Source organism: Spermophilus citellus (genome assembly GCF_964194105.1).
Source record: "Spermophilus citellus genome assembly, chromosome: 10".
NCBI lineage: Eukaryota > Metazoa > Chordata > Mammalia > Rodentia > Sciuridae > Spermophilus > Spermophilus citellus.
Window position 1 is genome coordinate 122,012,108 of NC_138197.1, and position 21,892 is coordinate 122,033,999.

Here is a 21,892-nt window from a genome sequence, read left to right on the forward strand (position 1 = left end):
ACTGGTGCATCCTTGGAGAGAGTTACTTCTTAATTCTTGTCCATCACAAATAGTGACCCCTTAATTAGTCTCTCGGCCCACTTGAGAATTTTATTTACTGAGTTTTCCTTATTGAGCTCCCGCTGTGTGTTTTGTCTTACGTTAGGCACAGCTCGGTATTCACGTGTGTGTGAAGGACTGTGGACATGACTGTGAACGAACATGGTTCGGTTCCAGCCAGATCCAAATCCCAGCTCAGCAGCATAACAGCTCTGTGATCTTAGGCAGGGCATGGTTATGGTGCTGGTGTTGGTGAAGGTGATGGCACTTTCCAGGGGAACAATCTTAGTGTCACTTTGGGTTTACCTGTGGCAGGCTGTGCTTGAGACCTCAACTGATGAGGAAGAGACATGGGATTGGCTGTCGAGGGTGCCGTTACTCCTCATCCAGGCCTCCCTGATTTCCCATTGCATCTGTCCAATCTGGGGCCTCTAAAACTTAATTCGACTATTGTAGTGGCCTACAGAGGAAGACCCTGGAGTCCCTGGGCAACCCTGGTTTACACATGTGGTCCTGGCAAAATTATTAATAATGCTGCTTTTCAAGTTCAAAAGTGTCCAGATAAGTATCATAGTCCCCCGACTCCGTAGCCTCTTGTTCCTCTAAGTCTGTATTTAGCAGCACCAGATAGAGATGCTCAGAGTTGCTTTGCTTTCCCCATACTCTACTGAAAAACGTAAAAGGTTCCCAACCAACCAGTGAGGGAAGTCCAGACTCAACCCAGCACTGAGTGCGTGTATGTCCATCTGCCCCCTGGCATCTCAGCACTCCACAGGACAGTCTCCATAAACGTCTTAAAATGAAATCTGAATGAATGTGGGTCTTGCCCTCGGGCTGCTTGTCAGTTTCTTGAAAGCACCCTTCTTTCACCTGCCTTGGAGCTTTGCACATGCTGTGCCTCCTGCCGGGAACACTCTTCCTCCCTCTTTACCTGGTTCATGACTGCTCGTGATTAGCTGACAATTTAATGGAATTTCCTCCAAGAAGATTCCTGACTCGCAGATTAGGTCGGACCTCCTTTTGCTCTCTCCCATGGCACTCTGGGTCATTCTGTCTCTATTTGAGTGACTGTTTGTAGCTGAGTCCTGTATTAAACTCCAGCCTTTCATGAAGACAGAGTTGTGTCTGGCCAGGCAGACTGTGCGGCAGTGTCCAGCCTGTGGGACTCGGTAAATATCCACAGGTAGCTGAAGAGTAGTTAGTGGGTCCAGTGAATGTAAGTCCCCTAGGAGGCTACCCCTTCTGAGCCAGTGCCATCTGGGTCACCTGTTTAAAGTCCTTCAATAGCTTCTTAACACACTTGGAATAAATATGAAGTTCTTATGATGGCCAAGGCCCTACCCATTTTGGGCCCTTTCTGATATTCTGGCCTGTTTACACACACACACACACACACACACACACACACACACACTCACACACACTGCCACACTGGTCTCCCAGTTTCTCCTCACACCCTCCAAAGCCCACTCCTGCCTCAGGCCTTTGAGGCCTTCTGTGCGTCCACTCCTTAAAACAGCACCCCCTCTCTCTGTCCCTCTGCACAGCTTTACTCTGTTCATATCACTTACTGGTTTCTGAAGCCATCTTGCTTGCTTGCTTGTCTCCACCACAGAGCATAAGCTCCCTGCGAATAGGGACCTCATTGGCCTTGTTCATCACTAGATCCTGAGAGCCTTGCTAACAGTAGGCACGAAATCAGTGTTTGGTGAGCGAGGGAAGGAGTGAAAGCAGGGGCAGGGTGGGGTTGCCCTTTGGAGGCTGGGCAGGGCCCCTTCCTGGAACCCAGGGGCCCCTGGGGCAGGGCCGGTGGTGTTGCCATGGAAACCTGCTCACCAGAGGGGGCCCCCTGGAGAGGCCACAGCTGCTGCCTCCTGGGGCCCAGACTCTTCCCTGGTTCCTGTGTGTGGCCACCAGCGGGGCCCCAGGAGAGAGAGGAAAGAGGCTGGGCGAGAATGATCAAGAGGAAAGCACGCCCTGGTGCTCGAGGTGACAGGAGCAGGCCACGAAGGCGTGGTTCCACTGGTAATGGCCAGGGACAGGAGGGACCTGGGGCCAGGCCCTCCTTGGTAGCTCCCAGTGTGGCCTGTCAACTCTCATGGAGCGTTTCTAAAGCTGCAGTTTCCTAAAATAGGCCCCAGCACAGTGCCCAGAAAGACTGTTGATAGAGGGAGTCTGAATAACACCTTCTATTAAAAACCCAGCGACACTTTGTAAGTCAGGTGGCGTTTTCCTTAGGTGTTGCATAAGACCTCCCTGTTCCTGCAATTCCCGGGGAACAAAGCTCAGTGAGTTCGCCCCCTCTCTGCTCACAGCCTGGCCCTCCCAGCTGCCTGCGGGTCCCTGGCCTGCTGGCAAGGCCTCCGCAAGCTGCCCCCAACGGCTTTCCCACCTGTCTTCCCCACTCCTTGGGTCACAGGTCGGTGAACTCTTCACCTTTCCCAGAACCCACCAGGCCTTTTACAGCTTTGAGCCTTTGTCTGTGACACAGCCGTCTTGCCCGAAATGCCCTGCTTCCCTCCTCGTTCAGGCAGGTGGTGAATCCGTAAAGGACCGGCTGAGATGCTGCCTGGTCTGGAGGCTCAGCTCCCTAAGCCCCATGGCGCCTTAGATAACACCTGGCACTCCCGCTTCCTGGCGGGCTCCGAGGCACAGCGCCCTGGGGAGAGAAGGCCAGGCTGACCCGGCTCAGGCACCAGCTACCCGAGAGACTCTACCTAGCTTCTCTGAGTCTCTGCAGTTCAGAGTTAATAAAAATCTCCATTTCAGTCACTCTGAGGAGTAGAGCTGAGGCATGTAGATCTGAGCAACAGCATAGGGAGGACACTCAATGTCAATGTCACCGAATGCTAGAAATCACCATCACACATCGGTTCCCACTCTCCAACAGCAAACTGCTGGTAGATGGAGATCATGCCTTCCTCATTTTTTTATGGCCCATAAAGCCAGACCCTCTAAGGTCTCACCTGTATTATTTCTGTCAATCTCTGGAGAGATTTGGTAGGGTCAGGAACCATCCCAGTGTTATAAGATAATAAGTGGCAGGCTGGGGTTTGCAAATCTTGTTCTGAATCCAAACCTCCACACACTTCCAAGCCTGTCTCTGTCTTCTCTTCATCTTGTCCTAACTTTATCCCCTTAGTCACTCACTGGCCATCCACACAGGCCGGCAGCCCTCTCTTTGGATCACTGAAGGCTTTACTCCCTCACCAGACTCAGTCTCTGCCCAAATCCTGTTTCTTCTCAGAGACCTTTCCGGTGGGGGAATCTCCCTGTCTCATTCTCTGTTCCTTATCTGTCATTCTTTGTTCTTTTATCGTACTTTGATTTTCTTTATCACAGTCATCAATACCAGCTACGTGTCTGACACACTTCTACACTCTTGGGGACAAGGTACTGAACAAGACAGCATTGTTGGAACTTGCTTTTTAAGGGTGATATTATGATTTAGATGTGGTGTCCCCCAAAGATCATGTGTGAGACAATGCAAAAAGGTTTGGAGGAGAAATGATTGGGTTACAGCCTTAACATAATCCAGTGAATTGATTCCTGATGTGATTAACTGAGTGCTGATTTGAGGGGGTAGGTGGGGTATGGCTGGAGGAAGTGGTTCACTGGGGGATGTAGCTATGGGGTATATATTTGTATTCGTCGAGCAGAGTCTCTCTCTGCTTTCTGATCACCACGTGAGTCACTACCTGTGCCATACTCTTCCGCCATGATGGAGCTGGCCAAAGTGGACTGAGACCTCTGAAACCGTGAGCTCCTAAATAAACTTTTTCTTCTTTACAGTTGTTCTGGTTAGGTCTTTAAGTCACAGCAGTGAAACAGCTGACTAAAACAGGTGGGGAAAGTAAATAATAACAAATAAACAAGATAGTTTTAGTACTTGAGACCCTGGCCCACTGCAGTAAAATATTGGCTTCCTGTTGAATACTTAGCCATCTCTTCTGTTAGAACTTTCATGGAATACGGTTGCTAATTATTTGCAAAATGAACGAATAAATGAGTAGATGACATAAGAGACCCCTGTGAATGTGCTCTGTAAGCTTCAAGGATTACCTGGCTTTTGATAATCATCTTAATGGGCTTCACCTGCCAGATCAATGCTAGTTGGTGAAGCTCCGCTGAGCCTGGGGCTGTGTTGGACATGCCAGGTCCTAGATGTGACCACTTCCTAGTTGTTCTTTGCTGCTACAGAGGGAACAATGTCCCAGAAATCCAATCACCTAGATGGCTCTACACAACCTCATTCTACGAAACAGCAAAAATCATTTCGAATTAGGGTTTCCAAGTCTTTGATCCAAAGAGCAGAGGTAAAGGTCTAAGGAGTGTGGGGTAACCTGCTTGTGAAGAGAAAATCACAGGCATGCCCTGGATCCTTCTGCCTCTCAAGAGCCAGGTGAGTCAGGAGGAAGGCTCTTCTCAGCTCGGGAGTCCAAGCTCACAGCCATCAGTAAATCTTTTGGGGTATTTAGAACAAGCTTTTTCTTATTAAAAGGTCAGATGGTTTTTGTGGCTCTATACTGAGGCAGTTGGAACCGGAAGTGATCAGAGTGTGAACTGAGTGCTCATTCTTTGTCCCATGTGGTTCCCAGAACACAGTGTCAGTCCACAGCTTTGGTCATGGCCGCCTTGCTTTAGAACTTTCACTTCTTGATGAAGTTTCCTGTCTATTAATAGAGATATTAAGCCATAATACTTTTGTGAGTCTTAACTCAGATCACATATGTGAAAATGTACCACCTGGCACAACCGTAGGAACTTAATACTGGTTTTGGAAAAAAGTAATGTATTTGGGCTGGGGATGTGGCTCAAGCGGTAGCGCGCTCGCCTGGCATGCGTGCGGCCCGGGTTAGATCCTCAGCACCACACACCAACAAAGATGTTGTGTCCGCCGAGAACTAAGAAAAAAAAATATTAAAAAAAAAAGGTCAGAAGTTCTTAAAAAAAAAAAGTAATGTATTTAACAATACATATTTATTGTGCAGTGGTTTTGGGGCCAAGCACAGGACAAGAGACTGGGTTCAAGATGGAGAACAGAAATGAGGGGGTCCTGCCCCATGAACATGAACATGAGCATCTGCCTTGGTCTCTAGTTGGTAACCAGGGGTAGAGGTCAGTCTTGTTTAAGTTTTTATCACCCACAGAAGTTTTTATCTTCTCCTATCTAGAAGGCACAAAATAAATGTTTGTTGAATTTTTCTTTTTTTAAACATCTTGATGTGTTGTACTTTTTCATACCATATGTGTTAAAAAATCGGAAATTATACAGCTATGTATAATTTAAGGTATAATCTTCATTTTTAGACATTGTGTGCATCACTAATATGACATTTATTGAGGCCAGCTATAGGAAACCTTTATACCAGGTATTAAAGGAGAGTCAAAAGCAGAATCAAATGGGCTCCATTCTTCAGATGGTTAAGTTCTCAACCGAAGAGCCTGCCACTTCTGACAAAGACTGACGAGGAAGTATGTAAACGCAATTAACGCAAAGTCTAATGCAGAAGTAGAGTTTAACAGAAGCGCTAAGACAGGCAGACTGTGATGTAGGCTGCAACACTGGCCACTGTGTTCTGGTCTATGTGGGACACGGAGGAGAAGAGAGCTTACTTCCCATTGGAGTGAGCATTGTGGTTTGGACCTGCATTGGGTGTTGGTCCTGCCTCTTACTACCTTGGTGATTCTGGACAAGTCTGGACAAGCCTAATCGAACCTCTCTGAGCCTTAAACTTTTTAAATTTCTAAAAGGTGCCCATTAATAGCACCTACCTCATAGGGTTCTAATGAGGATCCATCTGATGGTGTGTATGATGTATTTGCTCACTCTCTGGGCCACTGTCAGCATATGATGGCCTTTATCATTATTAAATCACATAATCTACAAATAAATGAGGTAGATGAACACAGGGCTTTATTAAAAATTCAATGTATATGTCATTCTGGTTGAATAATAATTCTTGACCCCTGTGCAATTTAAATCCATTGTTAAATACAGTTTTAAAACACATAAAATTTACTTCAATGTATCTAAATAGAGGCCTTTCAGTCATAGGGGGCTACTTGACTACAGGACAGGAGCTGCAGAGGTCCCTGCTGAGGACCCCGCTAGGGAAGAAGATGAGTGTCAATACACCTGTGGATCCCAAGCCAGGGGCCTGTTTGGATATATCAGAGTGTCACATCTGCATATTCTGGAATGCAAAACCCTTGAAAGCATGAGAACCAGGTTCAGAACTACACGGCATTGCTCCAACACCATCTGGACCCCAGAGTCTATCCTGGGCTGTATTTTCACGTGGACATGACTAACTAGAAAGGTCCAGAAAGAGTGAATCAGAGGGCAAAGGAGTGAGGATAGTTTTCTTTCAAGAAAGAGCTGAAGAAAAAAAAAAAAAAAAGAAAGAGCTGAAACAAGTGGATACTTCACTCAGAAAAATGGAGGCCTGAGGGTTGTCTTTCCACATCTGTCTGTCGTGTGCCAGTGAGACCAAACTTATTTTTGGTTGCCCTCAGAGCAGAGTGGGTGGCAGCACAGCTGCAGAAATAGGCCCAGGGGCCAGAGAGACCTGGGCGGGTGCAGTGGGTAGTGAAAAGGGTTGCTTGTTGAGATGTCTCCTCTTTTTCTCATGATACTTGCCCTGCAGCCCCTCCTTGTGTGGTTGCTCTTATTCCTCTCCAGTGCTGGGGTTGGGTAGGAGGCAGGAGAGGCTCATCCATCTGGGCAGTTTTTACTTGATTTGAGCCCCTGTGGGTCAGCGATCACTCTCATGGCCCATTTGGTGTTTAGAGCCAGCTCCTCTCTGGAATGTTCCCATGAGTTCTTCAGGCATGTCCCACCAATCACTGGAGATTCTCACCCCAAGAACGGGTCCGTCTAAGTACTCTGATGCAAATAGGCCTGATTCTGGTACAGGCAGGTGGGTGAGAGGGTGTTTCTTTCCCTTCATTTTTATTTCTTGTATAAAGGGATCAGGGGGTGTTATGTGAGAGTATGTGTGTGCCCACGTGCAGTTGAGAAAAACTGGGGACGTGCACCTCTCTGGGAAGACCAGGGACTGACCTAGAACCACAGACGTTGCTTTAGTGGTGGTTCAGCCGAGGTAGGAGCAGCAAACTTCAGTAACTTCCATTCAAAATCCACCCTGGCTGTTGCCAGGGAAATGGGCCAGGTCTGGAAGGTGAGAAGATCTGAGAGGAGACGTTCTGGAAAGTCCTGGAAAGGATTCTGGAGATGTGTAATCAGAGTGCTTTGGGATACGATGTGATGACAAACGCCCACCTCACACATCCCAGTTTTGCAAACATTACAAGCTGCGTGTTTCTACATTGTTCACTTGGCATCTGGAAGGGCAGTGTGTTAATGTTTTCAACTTCCCTGCTCCTCAATATTTCCTCGGAAATACCAGATTTCCATATCCTCTTAACAAGCTGGCTCTTCTTCCTCCCCTTGGATATCTTCCCCCTACTTATTTATGGTTTTGGAAGGAACTTTTACAAGAACAGTTTGTTGGAACATGAAATACAAAACAACAAAAACCCAACGTTTCTCCCTGCTGTTTGCATTTGCTCTTTCATCTCTACAGAGCAAACTCATCAGCCTGGCTTCCTTTTACAGTTTATAACCTGAGGTTTTAACCAAGGGTCTTTTCCATAGTTCTTTGAACTATGAAAAGTCATACTACTTAGTCCTTCTAGGTCTCAGTTGCTTTCTAGCAAACATAGAGATTAAAATTCTTGCTTCCAAAATTGTTGTGAGGCAATAACATGTAGAAAGGACCTGGCATGTTAAAATGGGTGTTCGATATCCAGATGCGGTGGTGCATACCTGTAATCCCAGTGGCTTGGGAGGCTGAGGCAAGAGGATCCCAAGTTCAAGGTCAGCTTCAGCAGCTTAGTGAGACCCTGTCTTAAAATAAAAAACAAAAAGGGATGGGGACATGCATGGCTCAGTGGTAAAGTACCCTTGGGTTCAATTCCTGGTTCCAAAAATAAAATAAAATTTAGAAATTAAAAAAAATGAAATAGATGTTCAATAAATGCCAGCTCCCAAAAAGGAATAGGAGACTGCTCTTTCCAAAAGCACATGGTCAGAGCTATACTTCAATCCTGCCATAATGCCACATATGGATTCCTAAGAACCACCCGTATGCAAAATTGCACAATAAAAATCATTCTACTAGAAAAACAAGCTTAAGGGTACAATGCTCAAGAACTTTGTCAGTGACGCATTAAAAAGATAAGTATAATAAAAACTGCAGTACAGTTGTGCACATGTTAAATAAGAAGTTCACCAGTACAGTAACTATGGTACTTCACCTTGGAAAAGACCTGAAGATTGCCTCTGTAGTGGATGTTGAAGGGGTTGCAGTTTGTGAGTCACTGTGAAGTGGTAGAAGGGAGACAGGTGTGGCTTATAACATGTGGTGAATGATGTAGCCGGGAAACGTTTGCAATGTGAGAGTTTTGCACATTCCCATGGGGCTCAGTTCAGCTTGGTGCAGTTTTCTGCATTACCTAATGTTATTGATGGAAGAAACTGAGCTTGAGGAAGTACAAAGTTTGCGCTGTGCTCAAATTGTTCCCTAATACATCATTTCATTAGAACACATCAGTGTTTTCAAAACAAGCAAATGACTATATTTAGCTGATGTTGAATGAACGATCAAATGAATGAATGAATAGTGGGCAGTCTAGAAAATGGGATAAACATCAAGCTACACATGAAAAATACGTAGTAGCTTTTGAAATTGAACAGTCCTTTGGGTTTTAAAAGTGCAACATAGCCACTCTAGTGCTTTTGATTTTTCCTCTTATTATGGACTCCAATTTGTGCTTGGAAGAGCCCCTTTGGAGTCACTGGACAAAAGAAGGTCACCGCTGGGTTCTCTGCCCTCCTCCTCTTCAGCCAGATTCCCCAGGGTTCTGTTTGCTTTCCATTCATTTTCATTTGAAGAAAAAGTTCTCCTAATATACAAGTTTGCAAACCACCACCAATGATTCAGTTGGCAAAATTTTGTTTTACAAACTACTTCTCAGGAATGTATCTTTACCAAGAATGATGATCCCCAGTTGGTAATATTGGGCTATGCACACTCCAGAATCAGTAGAATTTGACCAAGATATACTCCAGTGGGCTCCAAACAGCCATATTGCCTCCATACTACTCATCGCAATCTCAGCCGTGGTGCACAGGAGCCGCACCAAAGTCGACTTCCTGTCTGGGCAGATGCCTGTGAAGGTTGATGATCGTGTACAGCTAATGCATTTATGATGTTCCTGTCTTCTGCCAAACACAGCAATTCTGTGATTTCTCTTTTTTTTGTTTTGTTTTTGTTTGTTTTTTTTTAGAGAGCTGGATTGAAAGATGTCTCAATGAAAGTGAAAACAAACGTTATTCCAGCCACACATCTCTGGGGAATGTTTCTAACGATGAAAGTAAGTGCTTGAAACTCATTCCTCCATGACATCCCAGACATGGCTAGTGTCCTGACGGGAGGACAGAGCCTCTAGGTGGCTAGGCTGGGGTGAGCCACCTGCAACAGGACATTCTCCAACCGTTTATGAAATACCCCAGCCCTCCCTGTGATAGTCCACACAAGGGAGTGGCGTTCAGTGAGGTGGACATGGAAATCAAGGCCACAGCAAAAACTTGGTGTTTACAGACTCATCTCCTGCACTCTTCTCCTTTGGCCTGTGTCCCCAAAGACCTGTGATGCTCCAGTTGGGCAAATGTGGACCTCAGATGGGAAAAGCCATCTTCTGTCCACCGTTGATGTGGGTCTAAAGTAGCTGTGTGGTAGGTTTGTTGTTATAGAATCACAAATGTTCTTGCTATTGGAAAGTTAAAAAAAAAAAATCTGAACCTGCACTAGAGACCTGGAGTTCAGTGCAAGATGTAAATTCCCACATTACACCTTTCCCTGTGCTGTGACAGCCTGGGGCTTCTGGGTGGCCTGTATTTAAGAGCAGAAGACCAGCTGGGATTTGTATTTGCATCTTCTGCACCAAAAACAAAAGTTTGTGGGAAGCTTATTGTAAATGTCATTTCCAGAAGATGGGAAGTGTCTATCTGCCTTGGTTGGTGAAGCACCTGGTCTCGGCCCCACTTTTCTCAGTGCACAAGGCTGGGACCACCCACCCACAATCCCCCGGGATGTCAGCTCAGCTCCCTGACAGCTTCCTTGCAGCCCTGTCATTCCATTGTCACCATTTTGCTTTCTTTTATAAAATGGAGATGAATTGAACATAAATCTTTTTGTGAATGGCTTGATGAATTTTCTTTTGCATATCCACCTGTATAATCACTATCCAGGGAAAAATCAAGAATATTCCCAGCCCCGAGAGGCTTCCATGTCTCCTCCTTGTCAGCAACTGGTGTGCTGACTTTTAACACTGGTTTTACTTATTTCGGAAACTTCACCTACATGGAATCATGGACTCTGTGTTCTTCTCTGTGTGGCTCTTTTCACTTCACACTCTGTGAGATCCATCTGTGTGGCCATACATTGCCATCGTTCTTCCCATTGCCCCATAGTATTCCACCATATGACTATGCCACAATTGATATTTGCATTTAAATGTTAACAGAAACTTCAGTTGTCTCAAGGTTTTGGTTATTAAGAATAAAGATCTTTGGGCATTCTGTTTTTATTTTTAAATTTTATTTTGGTAAGATGTATAGCAAAATTTAGCATTTTAATCTTTTTAAGGGTACACTCAGTGACTTTGAGTATATTCATCTTGGGGCTGGGGAGGAAGCTCAGTGGTAGAACACTTGCCTAGGGTGCATGGGGCACTGGGTTCAATTCCCAGTATGATGCATGCACATAAAAATTACCTGGTTATACAACCATTAATGCCACTACCCATCTCCAGAACATTTGTCATCTTCTCAAACTCCATCCTGATTAAATAGTCCCTATTCTTCCCTTCCTCCACTCTCTGGCAACTGCTTTCGATGTTCTGCATCTGTGAGTTTGACTAAGTGTCTCATATAAATGGAATCATACAGTCTTTGTCATTTTATGACTGGCTTATTTTATTTAGTGTTATGCCTTCAAGGTTAATCTGTGTTGTAGCAGGTGTCATGATGTCTTTCCTTTTTAAGGTTGGAAATATTTATAACACATGAATAATACCTCATTTCTTTACCTGTTCATTTGTTGCTGGACATTTTTTTCTACCTTTTGGTCATTATGAATAATGATATGAAAATGGATGCACAAATAAGTGTTCAAGTCTCTACTTTGAATTCTTTTTGGCATGTACCCAGAATTGAAATCATTAGAGTATATGGTAATTTTATGTTGAATTTTTTGAGAAGCTGCCAATCTGTTTTCCATAGTGGCCACACCATTTTATATCCCCAGTAACAGTGCTCAGAAGTTCCGATTTCTCCTAATCCTGGTCTCAGGCCAGCACTTGTTATTTTGTTTTAGTTTTTTTTTTCTTTGTGGTTTTTTAACAACTGTCCTAGTGAGTGCAAAATGTTTTTTTTTGTTGTTGTTGTTGCAGATTTGATTTACATTTCTTTAAAGATTAGTATATTGAGTATCTTTCCGTGAGTTGTCTTTAGAGAAATGTCCTTTGCCCAATTTTTATCAGGCTGTTTTGTCATTGTTGTTGTTGAGTTGTATATTCTGGATGTTAATTCCTTATCAGATACGTGATTTATAAACATTTTCTCTCATTCCAGGGTGGCCTTTCTCCTTTGTTGATTGTATTCTTTAATGCATAGAAACTTTTTGTTTTTTAAAATATATATATTTAGTTGTAGATGGACAGTATCTTTATTTATTTATTTTTTAATGTGGTGCTGACAATCGGTGCCTCACACATGTGATGCAAGTGCTCAACCACTGAGCTACAACTCTAGCCTGAAGCTTTTTATTTTGATGTAGTTCTACCACATCAAATTATTCACATCCAATTTATGTACTTTATGTTAAGAAAAAAATTCACTAAACTTTTTTGGTTAGTTGGTTTGTTATCTGCACTTTTGATGTCATATTCAGGAAATCACTGTCAAAAACAATGTCATAGAGAAAAAGAAAAAAAAGTGTGTCACATTAGATTGGATAGAGAGAAAGGATGGCAGAGGAGGGGAGGAGTTGGGGGGATAGGAAGGGCAGCAGAATAGAATAGACAATATGATTGATGTATGTACATTCCATGTACGTATTATATGTCAAAATACATTCTGCTGTCGTGTATGACTAAAAAAAATAAAAATAATTTGTATAGTAAAAAAAAAACAACAACAACAACAACGTCATAAAGCTCCTGCCTAGGTTCTTTTCTAGAAGTTTTGCAGTTTAAGGTCTCACACTTGCATCTTTGACCCATGTTGAGTTGTATTGGTGAGGTCAGGTAAGGGTCTGAGTTTAGTCTTCTGCATGTGGGTATCCAGGTGTCTCAGTGCCATTTATTGAAAGACTATTCTTTACTTAGTGGTTTTGGCGCCCTTGTCAAAAATCATTTGTCCATATATGTTCAGGGTTTATTTCTGGGCTTTTGTTTTATTCCATTGGTCATTGTATCTGTCTTTATGCCAGAACTACCCTGTGGCTTTGCAGCATGTTTTGAAGTGAGGAAATATGAGGCTTCCAATGTTGTTCTTTTTCAAGAGTATATCAGCTATTCAAGGTCCCTGAAGATTCCATATGAATTTTAAAATGGATTTTTTTACTTCTGGAAAAAAACGCTACTGGGTTTTTTGATTGACTCTTTTTTCATTGAATCTATAGATGTCTTTGGGTAGACTTGACATCTTAATATTAAGTTTTCCAACCCAGGAACACAGAATGTCTTTGATTTCATCAACATTTTATAGTTTCAGTGTACAAGCCTTGGTTAATTTTATTCCTAAGCATTTTATTCTATTTGCAATTGTCAATGAAACTGTTTTCTAAATTTCCTTTTTAGAGTGTTCGTAGTGTGTAGAAATGCAACTGATTTTTATGTGTTGCTTTTGTAATCTTCACCCTTTCTGAATTTATTTGTTCTAACACTTGTGTGAGAGAGAATGTGTAGAAGCTTTGGAGTTTTCTACATGAAAAATGCATGTCATCTATGAGCAAATATGATTTTATTTTTTTCCTACCAATTCGGAATCCTTTTATTTCTTTTTCTTCCTTAATTTCTCTGGCTAGTACTATGTTGAAAGCAGTAAAATCAGGCAGCTTATCTTGCTCCTGATCTTGAGTGAAAAGCCTTCAGTCTTTCATCACTGAGTATGAAGTTATCTGTGGACTTTTCATATATGTCCTTTATTATGTTGAAGTAGTTTTCTTCTATTTCTAACTTTCTGTGTTTATCCTGAAAGGGTTTTGAATTTCATCAAGAATTTTTCTCTGTGTCAGTTGGTATGATCGTTTCCCCCTTCATTCTGTCATTTGCTGTAATACATAGATTGATTTTAGTTTGTGGACCCTCCTTACATTCAAGGAACATATCCCCCTTGGTCACAGCCTATAATCCCTTTAATATGTGGTTGAATTCTGTTTTGCCCATGTTTTGCTTAGGATGTTTGCATCAGTATTCACAAGAGATACTGGTCTGTGATTTTCTTTTCTTCTAGTGTCTTTGTCTGGCTTTGGTATCATGGTGAGGCTGGCTTTGTAGAATGAGTTTGGAAGTGTGCCTGCCTCTTCCATTTTTTTTTTGGAAGAGTTTGAGAAGGATTGGTGCTCTGATCATTCTCGTATGTCTTTTGGTCGACATGAGCACTCATTTTTGTTACTATTTTCCCAGGAATAGAGTTGTTAGATCATAGGCTATGTGTATATTTAACTTTAGTAGATGCTGCCAGTTTTTTAACGTAGCTTTACACATTTAGACTCCTAGCAGCAATTTCTGAAAGTTTTGGTTGTCTCGCTTCCTTGCCAACATTTGGTATAGCCATTCCTTTCAAAATTAGCCATTCATAGGAGTACATAGTGCACATCATTGTGGTCTTAATTTGCATTTCCTTAACAACTAAGGAATACAATCTTGTATACTTTCTGCCATTTGGGTGTCTTTTGCAAACTATCTGCCCTTGTCTTTTGCCTGTGTGTGTCTTGTTAATTGTGTTGTTTTCTCTTTAATGATTTGTGAGAATTTTTCCTATATCCTGAGTAGGAGATATTTTTCAGGTCAACGTATTTCAAGTATTTTCCTTAGCTTGTGGCTTGCCCTTTTATCCTCTCAATGGTAACTTTTAATGAATGGAAGTTCTTAATTCTAATAAAATTCAATTTATCTATTTTTTTTCTTTAGTTAGTGCTTTTTGTGTGCTATTAAGAAATGTTTCCTGCCTCAAGGTTGTGAAACTCTTTTTTAAAGTAGTCATCTAGAAGTTTTATATATTTTTACCTTTCACACTATATCCACAGTCCATCTGGAATTTTTGTATATGGAGTGAAGACAATGTCAACATTCTTTTTTTTTTCTTATTAATTTTCAACTGATAGAGCACCATTTGTTGAGAAGGTCACCCTTTGCCCGCTGAATTCCACAGGTGCCTTTGTGATAAACTAGCAGGTCATACATATTTGGATCTGTGTCTGGAGATTTATTCTAAACTATTGACCTTATTTGTCTATTTTTGGTGTTAACAGCACAGTCTTTATTACTGCACCTTTATAATAGGTTAGGAGACATGGTAGTGTAAGACCTCCTGTTCTTTTCTTCTTCTTTAGGGTTGTGGATAATCTACATTCTTAACATTTCTATATAAATTATAGAATTAGACTGTGAATTTTCATGAAATTTAATGCTGGGGTTACATTGAATCTGTTTTAAAAATTGGGGGAAAACTGACCTCTTAACAATGTTAAATATCCAATTTATATGTACAGTTATTAGACTATAAGTATTTAGATCATCTTTAATCTTTCCCAGGAGAGTTTTATATTCAGTGTAGAGGTTTTACACATCTTTCTTTAGATTTATTCCTCGGTAATTGATGTTTTTCAGTGCTTATGTAAGCTAGTGTTGTTTTAAGTTTTTAAATTATTAATTGCTAATACAGGAACATGAAATTGATTTTTTAAGTAATTACTTTGCATCCAGCCATTTTGCTAAATTTACTTATTTATTATGAGTGTACGTTTTTTAATACTCTATGAATATAATCATGTCACCTAAGAAAAACAATGATTTATATTTTCCCTTATGATCTTGGTATTTTTCTTTCCTCTACCTCAGTGCGCTGACTGGGAGGTGATGTAGTAGGAGAGCACTTTTTTTTACCTTGTTCCCTGCCTTTGGAGAAAATGATAAAGTGTTTCACCAGTGTGATGTTTTTGTGAATTTTTGTAAATACTTATTATTGAATTGAGAAAATTACCTTCTGTGCCTGGTTTGTTGAGAGATTTTTCTTGAATGGGTGTTGAATTTTTTTGAAACCCTCTTTCTCCATCTATCACAATAATCATGAATCTCTCAATGTCATGAATCATATTGATAGAGTTTGAATGTTAAACCAATCTTGCATTCCTGGAATACACCACACTTGGTCTGAAGTATTATTTATCTCTCTTTCTGTCTGTCTGTCTGTCTGTCTATCTATCTTTCTAGGTTAGACTGACTACTTTCTTTTTTTTCATATTTTGAGTTTGTATTTTATATTTTATTTTTTTAAAATTTTTTTATTGGTTGTTCACAACATTACAAAGCTCTTGACATATCATATTTCATACATTAGATTCAAGTGGATTATGAACTCCCAATTTTTACCCCAAATGCAGATTGCAAAATCACGTTGGTTACACATCCACAATTTTACATAATGCCCTATTAGTAACTGTTGTATTCTGATACCTTTCCTATCCTCTACTATCCCCCTCCTCTTCCCTCCCATCTTCTCTCTCTACCCCATCTACTGTAATTCATTTCTCTCCTGGTTTATTTTCCCATTCCCCTCACAACCTCTTATATGTAATTTTGTATAGCAATGAGGGTCTCCCTTCATTTCCATGCAATTTCCCTTTTCTCTCCCTTTCCCTCCCATCTCATGTCTCTGTTTAATGTTAATCTTTTCTTCCTGCTCTTCCTCCCTGCTCTGTTCATAGTTGCTCTCATTATATCAAAGAAGATATTTGGTATTTGTTTTTTAGGGATTGGCTAGCTTCACTAAGCATAGTCTGCTCTAGTGCCATCCATTTCCCTGCAAATTCCATGATTTTGTCATTTTTTAGTGCTGCGTAATACTCCGTGGTGTATAAATGCCACATTTTTTTTATCCATTCATCTATTGAAGGGCATCTGGGTTGGTTCCACAGTCTAGCTATTGTGAATTGTGCTGCTATGAACATCAATGTGGCAGTATCGCTGTAGTACGCTCTTTTAAGGTCTTCAGGGAATAGTCCGAGAAGGGCAATAGCTGGGTCAAATGGTGGTTCCATTCCCAGCTTTCCCAGGAATCTCCATACTGCTTTCCAAATTGGCCGCACCAATTTGCAGTCCCACCAGCAATGTACAAGTGTACCCTTTTCTCCACATCCTCGCCAGCACTTGTTGTTGTTTGACTTCATAGTGGCTGCCAATCTTACTGGAGTGAAATGGTATCTTAGGGTGGTTTTGATTTGCATTTCTCTGACCGCTAGAGATGGTGAGCATTTTTTCATGTACTTGTTGATTGATTGTATATCCTCCTCTGAGAAGTGTCTGTTCAGGCCCTTGGCCCATTTGTTGATTGGGTTATTTGTTATCTTACTGTCTAATTTTTTGAGTTCTTTGTATACTCTGGATATTAGGGCTCTATCTGAAGTGAGAGGAGTAAAAATTTGTTCCCAGGATGTAGGCTTCCTATTTACCTCTCTTATTGTTTCTCTTGCTGAGAAAAAAACTTTTTAGTTTAAGTAAGTCCCATTTGTTGATTCTTGTTATTAACTCTTGTGCTATGGGTGTCCTATTAAGGAATTTGGAGCCCGACCCCACAATATGTAGATCGGAGCCAACTTTTTCTTCTATTAGACGCAGAGTCTCTGATTTGATATCAAGCTCCTTGATCCATTTTGAGTTAACTTTTGTGCATGGCAAGAGAAAGGGATTCAGTATCATTTTGTTGCATATGGATTTCCAATTTTCCCAGCACCATTTGTTGAAGATGCTATCCTTCCTCCATTGCATGCTTTTAGCCCCTTTATCAAATATAAGATAGTTGTAACTTTGTGGATTAGTCTCTGTGTCCTCTATTCTGTACCATTGGTCCACCCGCCTGTTTTGGTACCAGTACCATGCTGTTTTTGTCACTATTGCTCTGTAATATAGTTTGAAATCTGGTATCGCTATACCGCCTGATTCACACTTCCTGCTTATAGACTGACTACTTTCTATTAAGGATTTTTGCATCTATGTTCATGAGATTTATTGGCCTGTGATTTTTATTCCTTGTAATGTCCTTGTCAGGTTTTGGTGTCAAGATCATACAGGCCTCAAATAGCAGATGGGGAATTTCCTGTTGCCTTGAAGAGTTAGTATGAGATTTTTGGTTTCTTAAATTTAGAAGAATTCAATACTGAAGTCATCGGGGGTTTTTTGTTAGTTTGTTTTGAGAAAAAGTGTTTAAAGATGAATTTAATTTTTTTTTGTGGACACAATATCTTTATTTTATTTTTATGTGGTGCTGTGGATTGAACCCCAGTGCCCCACGCATGCTAGGCGAGTGCTCTACTTCTGAGCCACAGCCCCAGTCCAAAAGATGGATTTAATTTTTAAAACAGCTATAGGATTATTCATATATTTCTATTTCTTCTTTTCTTTTCTTTCCTCTTTATCTCTCTCTCCTTCCTTCCTTCCTTCCTTCCTTCCTTCCTTCCTTCCTTCCTTCCTTCCTTCTTTTTTTAATCAGGGATGGAACTCAGGGCACTTAACCACTGAGCCACATCCCCAGCTCTTTTTAAATTTTTTATTTTGAGACAGGGTCTCAACATAGCTAAGTTGCTTAGAGCCTTGCTAAATTGCTGAGGCTGACCTTGAACTTTGAATTTCCTGCCTCAGCCTCCTGAGCTGCTGAGGTTGCAGGCATGCACCACCATGCCGGGCTAAGTTGGTCTTTTTAAGGAATCCATTTCATCTAAATTTTTAATTTATTTACATGATATTTAAACTTTCCTTTTATTACTTTTGCCATGTTTTTAACATATGTAGAGATAGTCTCCTTTTATTGGGTAATTTATGTATACTCTATTTTTCTTAATTAGTTTGGCCAGGGTTTATCAATTTGATAAATCTTCAAAGATCCAACCTTTGGCTTTGTTTTTCTCAATTTACATCTTTCTTCTATTCCATTTATTTCTGATCTTATGTTTATTGTTTCCCTCCTTCTGCCTCTTTTGTGTTTAATTTGTTGTATTTTTCAAGCTTTTGGGTTAGACACTTAAATCACTGATTTTCCAGCCTCTCCTGTGAGAATGCTCTTAAAGTTTTACATCTTCCTCTAAACACTGCTTAAGAGTATCTCGTACTTTTTCTGATGTCACACTTTTATTATTATTTATTTGGTAAACATGTTTTCAAGTTTCTATTGTGATTTCTTCTTTTACCCATGGTTTATTTAGAAATCGGACGCTTAATTGCCAAACATTTGGGGATTTCCCAGCTATCATTCTGTCACTGACTTTCATTTTAGCTCTACTGTGATCAGAGAACATATTCTGTATGATTTCAACAGTTGATATTGTTGGGACTTGCTTTCTCTCTCAACATAGGACCTATTTTGGGAAATGCCCATGTGTACTTGGAAAACAAATGTATGCTTTTCTGTCTCTGGATGGAGTATTCTTTAGATATCAGTCAGATTGATCAGGTTGGTCAATCATGTTCCTTACTGATCTGCTGTTATTGTTGGTTTGTTCTTTTAAAGTCTGTAGTTCTGATTATGGCTAGGTCTATCTATCCTTTCAGTTTTGTTAATTTTTAAAATATATTTTAATGGATTTATTTCTTAGAAATTTAGGATTGCTGACTCCTCTTGTTGAAATGCCCCTAATTATTATTAGATGTTCTGACTTCATTTCTAGTAATACTTTTGCCTTAAAGTATATTTTGTTCAATATTCATATAATTATGCCAGCTTTCATTTTATTTGTTTTTATGGCATTTCCCCCTATCTTTTAACTTTAAACCTGACTATATTCAGTATTTGTTTGTTTGTAGTTTTCTTTTTTGTTTGATTTTTTGATGTTAGGGACCGAACCTGGCCTCACACATGCTAAGCGTGTGTTCTGCTACCGAGCTACACAAAGCTACATCCCCAAGCCCCGGTATTAAGGTGTTTTTTTTTTAAACTAATTAATTAATTAATTTGTTCTAGTTTGTTATATATGAGAGCAGAATGCATTTCAATTTATAGTACACAAATGGAACACAATTTTTCATTTCTCTGGTTGTACACAAAGTAGAGTCACACCATTTGTGTCTTCATACCTGTACCTAGGGTAATGAGGTCCATCTCATTCCACCATCTTTCGTAACCCCCTATCACCTCCTTTTCCCTCCCTCCCTTTTGCCCTATCCATTCCTCCCAAGCTCCCCACCCCCATCCCCATTATGGATCAGCATCCACTTATCAGAGAAAACATTTGGCCTTTGGTTTTTTAGGATTGACTTACTTCACTTAGCACGATATTCTCCAATTCCATCCATTTACCTGCAAATACCATGATTTCATTCTCTTTTAATGCTGAGTAATATTCCATCATATATATATATATATATATATATATATATATATATATATATCACAGTTTCTTTATTCATTCATATATTGAAGGGCATTTAGTTTGCCACAATTTAGCTGTTGTGAATTTTGCTGCAGAATGCATTTCAATTTATAGTACACAAATGGAGCACATTCAAATGGCTGCATCACTGTAGTAGGCTGTTTTTAAATCCTTTGGGTATACACCGAGGAGTGGGATAGCTGGGTCAAATCGTGGTTCCATTCCAAGTTTTCTAAGGAATATCCATACTACTTTCCAGGTTGGTTGCACTAATTTCCCCCACATCCTTACCACCATTTATTGTTGCTTATGTTCTTAATAATTTCCATTCTGACTGGAGTGAGAAGAAATCTTTTTTTTTAAAAAAAGATTGCAGGTGTAACTCTTTATTTATTTATTTGTGGTGCTGGGGATTGATACCAGGGCCTTGTGCATGAGAGGTAGGCACTCTACCAAATGAGCTATATCCCAGCCCCAAGGTGAAATCTTAGTAGTTTTGATTTGCTTTTCTCTAATTGCTAGAGATGTTGAACATTTTTTAAAATATTTATTGATTGATTTTATATCTTCTTCTGAGAAATGTCTGTTCAGTTCCTTAGCCCATTTATTGATTGGGCTTTTTGTTTTTTTAGTGTTAAGTGTGTCAAGTTCTTTATAAATCCTGGAGATTAATGCTCTATCTGATGTGTGTGTGGCAAAAATTTGTTCCCATTCTGTAGTCTCTTTATTCACCCTACTGATTGTTTCTTATTCTAAGAAGAAAATTTTCAGTTTGAATCCATCTCATTTATTGATTTTTAAATCGCATGGTATTGGCACCAAAATAAACTTGTAGACCAGTGGTACAGAATAGAGGACACAGAGACAAACCCACATAAATATAGTTATCTCATACCAGCAAAGGTGCCAAAAACATACATTGGGAGAAAAGATAGCCTCTTCAATAAATGGTACTGGGAAAACTAGAAATCCATATGTAGCAAAATGAAATTAAGCCCCTATCTCTCACCATGCACAAAACTCAACTTAGAATTGATCAAGGACCTAGGAATTAGACTAGAGACCTTTTGTCTAATAGAAGAAAAAGTAGGCCCAAATCTTCATCATGTTTGATTAGGCCCCTACTTCCTTAATAAGACTCCTAAAGGTTTTAAAAAATATAATTTTTTAAAAAGTCTAATTTGATAATCTTTACCTTTAATTAGGACTTTTAGACCCTTAAATTTAATGACTTTCAGATATTGTTGGGTTTAAGTCAACTAATGTACTTGTTTTCTTTTTCCTTGGTCCATCTGTTTTTTATTTTGTGGGGGAAGGGATTAATGGAATTTTTTGTTAAAATTGGGGTGTTTTCCTTTGCTGGCCTTTCAACATCTGTTCTTTCAGAGCAGAATCCTGAGGCGTCACAACATGCACTCTCCTCCTCCTGCACCTGCCTCCCATTCCTCCCTCCCCATATCAAGGTTGGTACAAGAGCTCCTATCATTTTGACCTCACTTACCTTCTCACCTTCTGGGCTCTTGCTTTAGTGTATTTTACTTTTAAATATGTTATATTCCCCACATGAGATTATTATTATTAATGTTTTAAACAATCAGTATTAATTTATGTTTTCCACATATTTTCAGGATTCTTTATTTCTGTCACCAATTCCAGGCTTCCATCATTTTTACTTTCACTCAGAGAAATTCCTTTCTTTTACTTGTAGTGCAGTGTGGTGTCGTGTAGATCAAGACAAACACGTTTATTCCACTTTCATTTTTGAAGGATGTTTTTGCTGGCTATAAAATTCTAGGTAAGGAACATTTGGGGTTTGGCCCCACCCCCATTAACTCTTTAAACTTGTCATTTCATCATCTTCTGGGTTCCAAAAATGTTTCTTGAACTGTTGGTCATCTGATTTTTATTCCACTGGTTGCAATGTGCCTTTTTGTTTTTGCTGCTTTTCAGATTTTTTTTCATCTTTGGTTTTCAGTAGTGTGACTATAATCTCCACACACATGATTTTCTTATATTTAATCTTTGTGGAGAACCACTGAGTCTCTTATATAGGTTGTCTGTCATTAGATTTGTAGAATTCTTGACCATTGTCTCTCAAATATCTTTTCTGCCCTACTCTTCTTCTCATCTCCTTCTGT

General features: G+C 40.3%; 1 protein-coding gene across 1 annotated transcript in view; it reads left to right on the top strand.

Annotated features, from left to right (window-relative positions):
- Positions 1-21,892, top strand: part of RFX4 (regulatory factor X4) — a 163,359-nt gene that overhangs the window by 14,772 nt on the left and 126,695 nt on the right. The window contains exon 2 of the mRNA XM_081311210.1: positions 9,394-9,480. Within this exon, the coding sequence (XP_081167336.1) occupies positions 9,394-9,480 (87 nt within the window). The remainder of the gene's footprint in view (positions 1-9,393; positions 9,481-21,892) is intronic.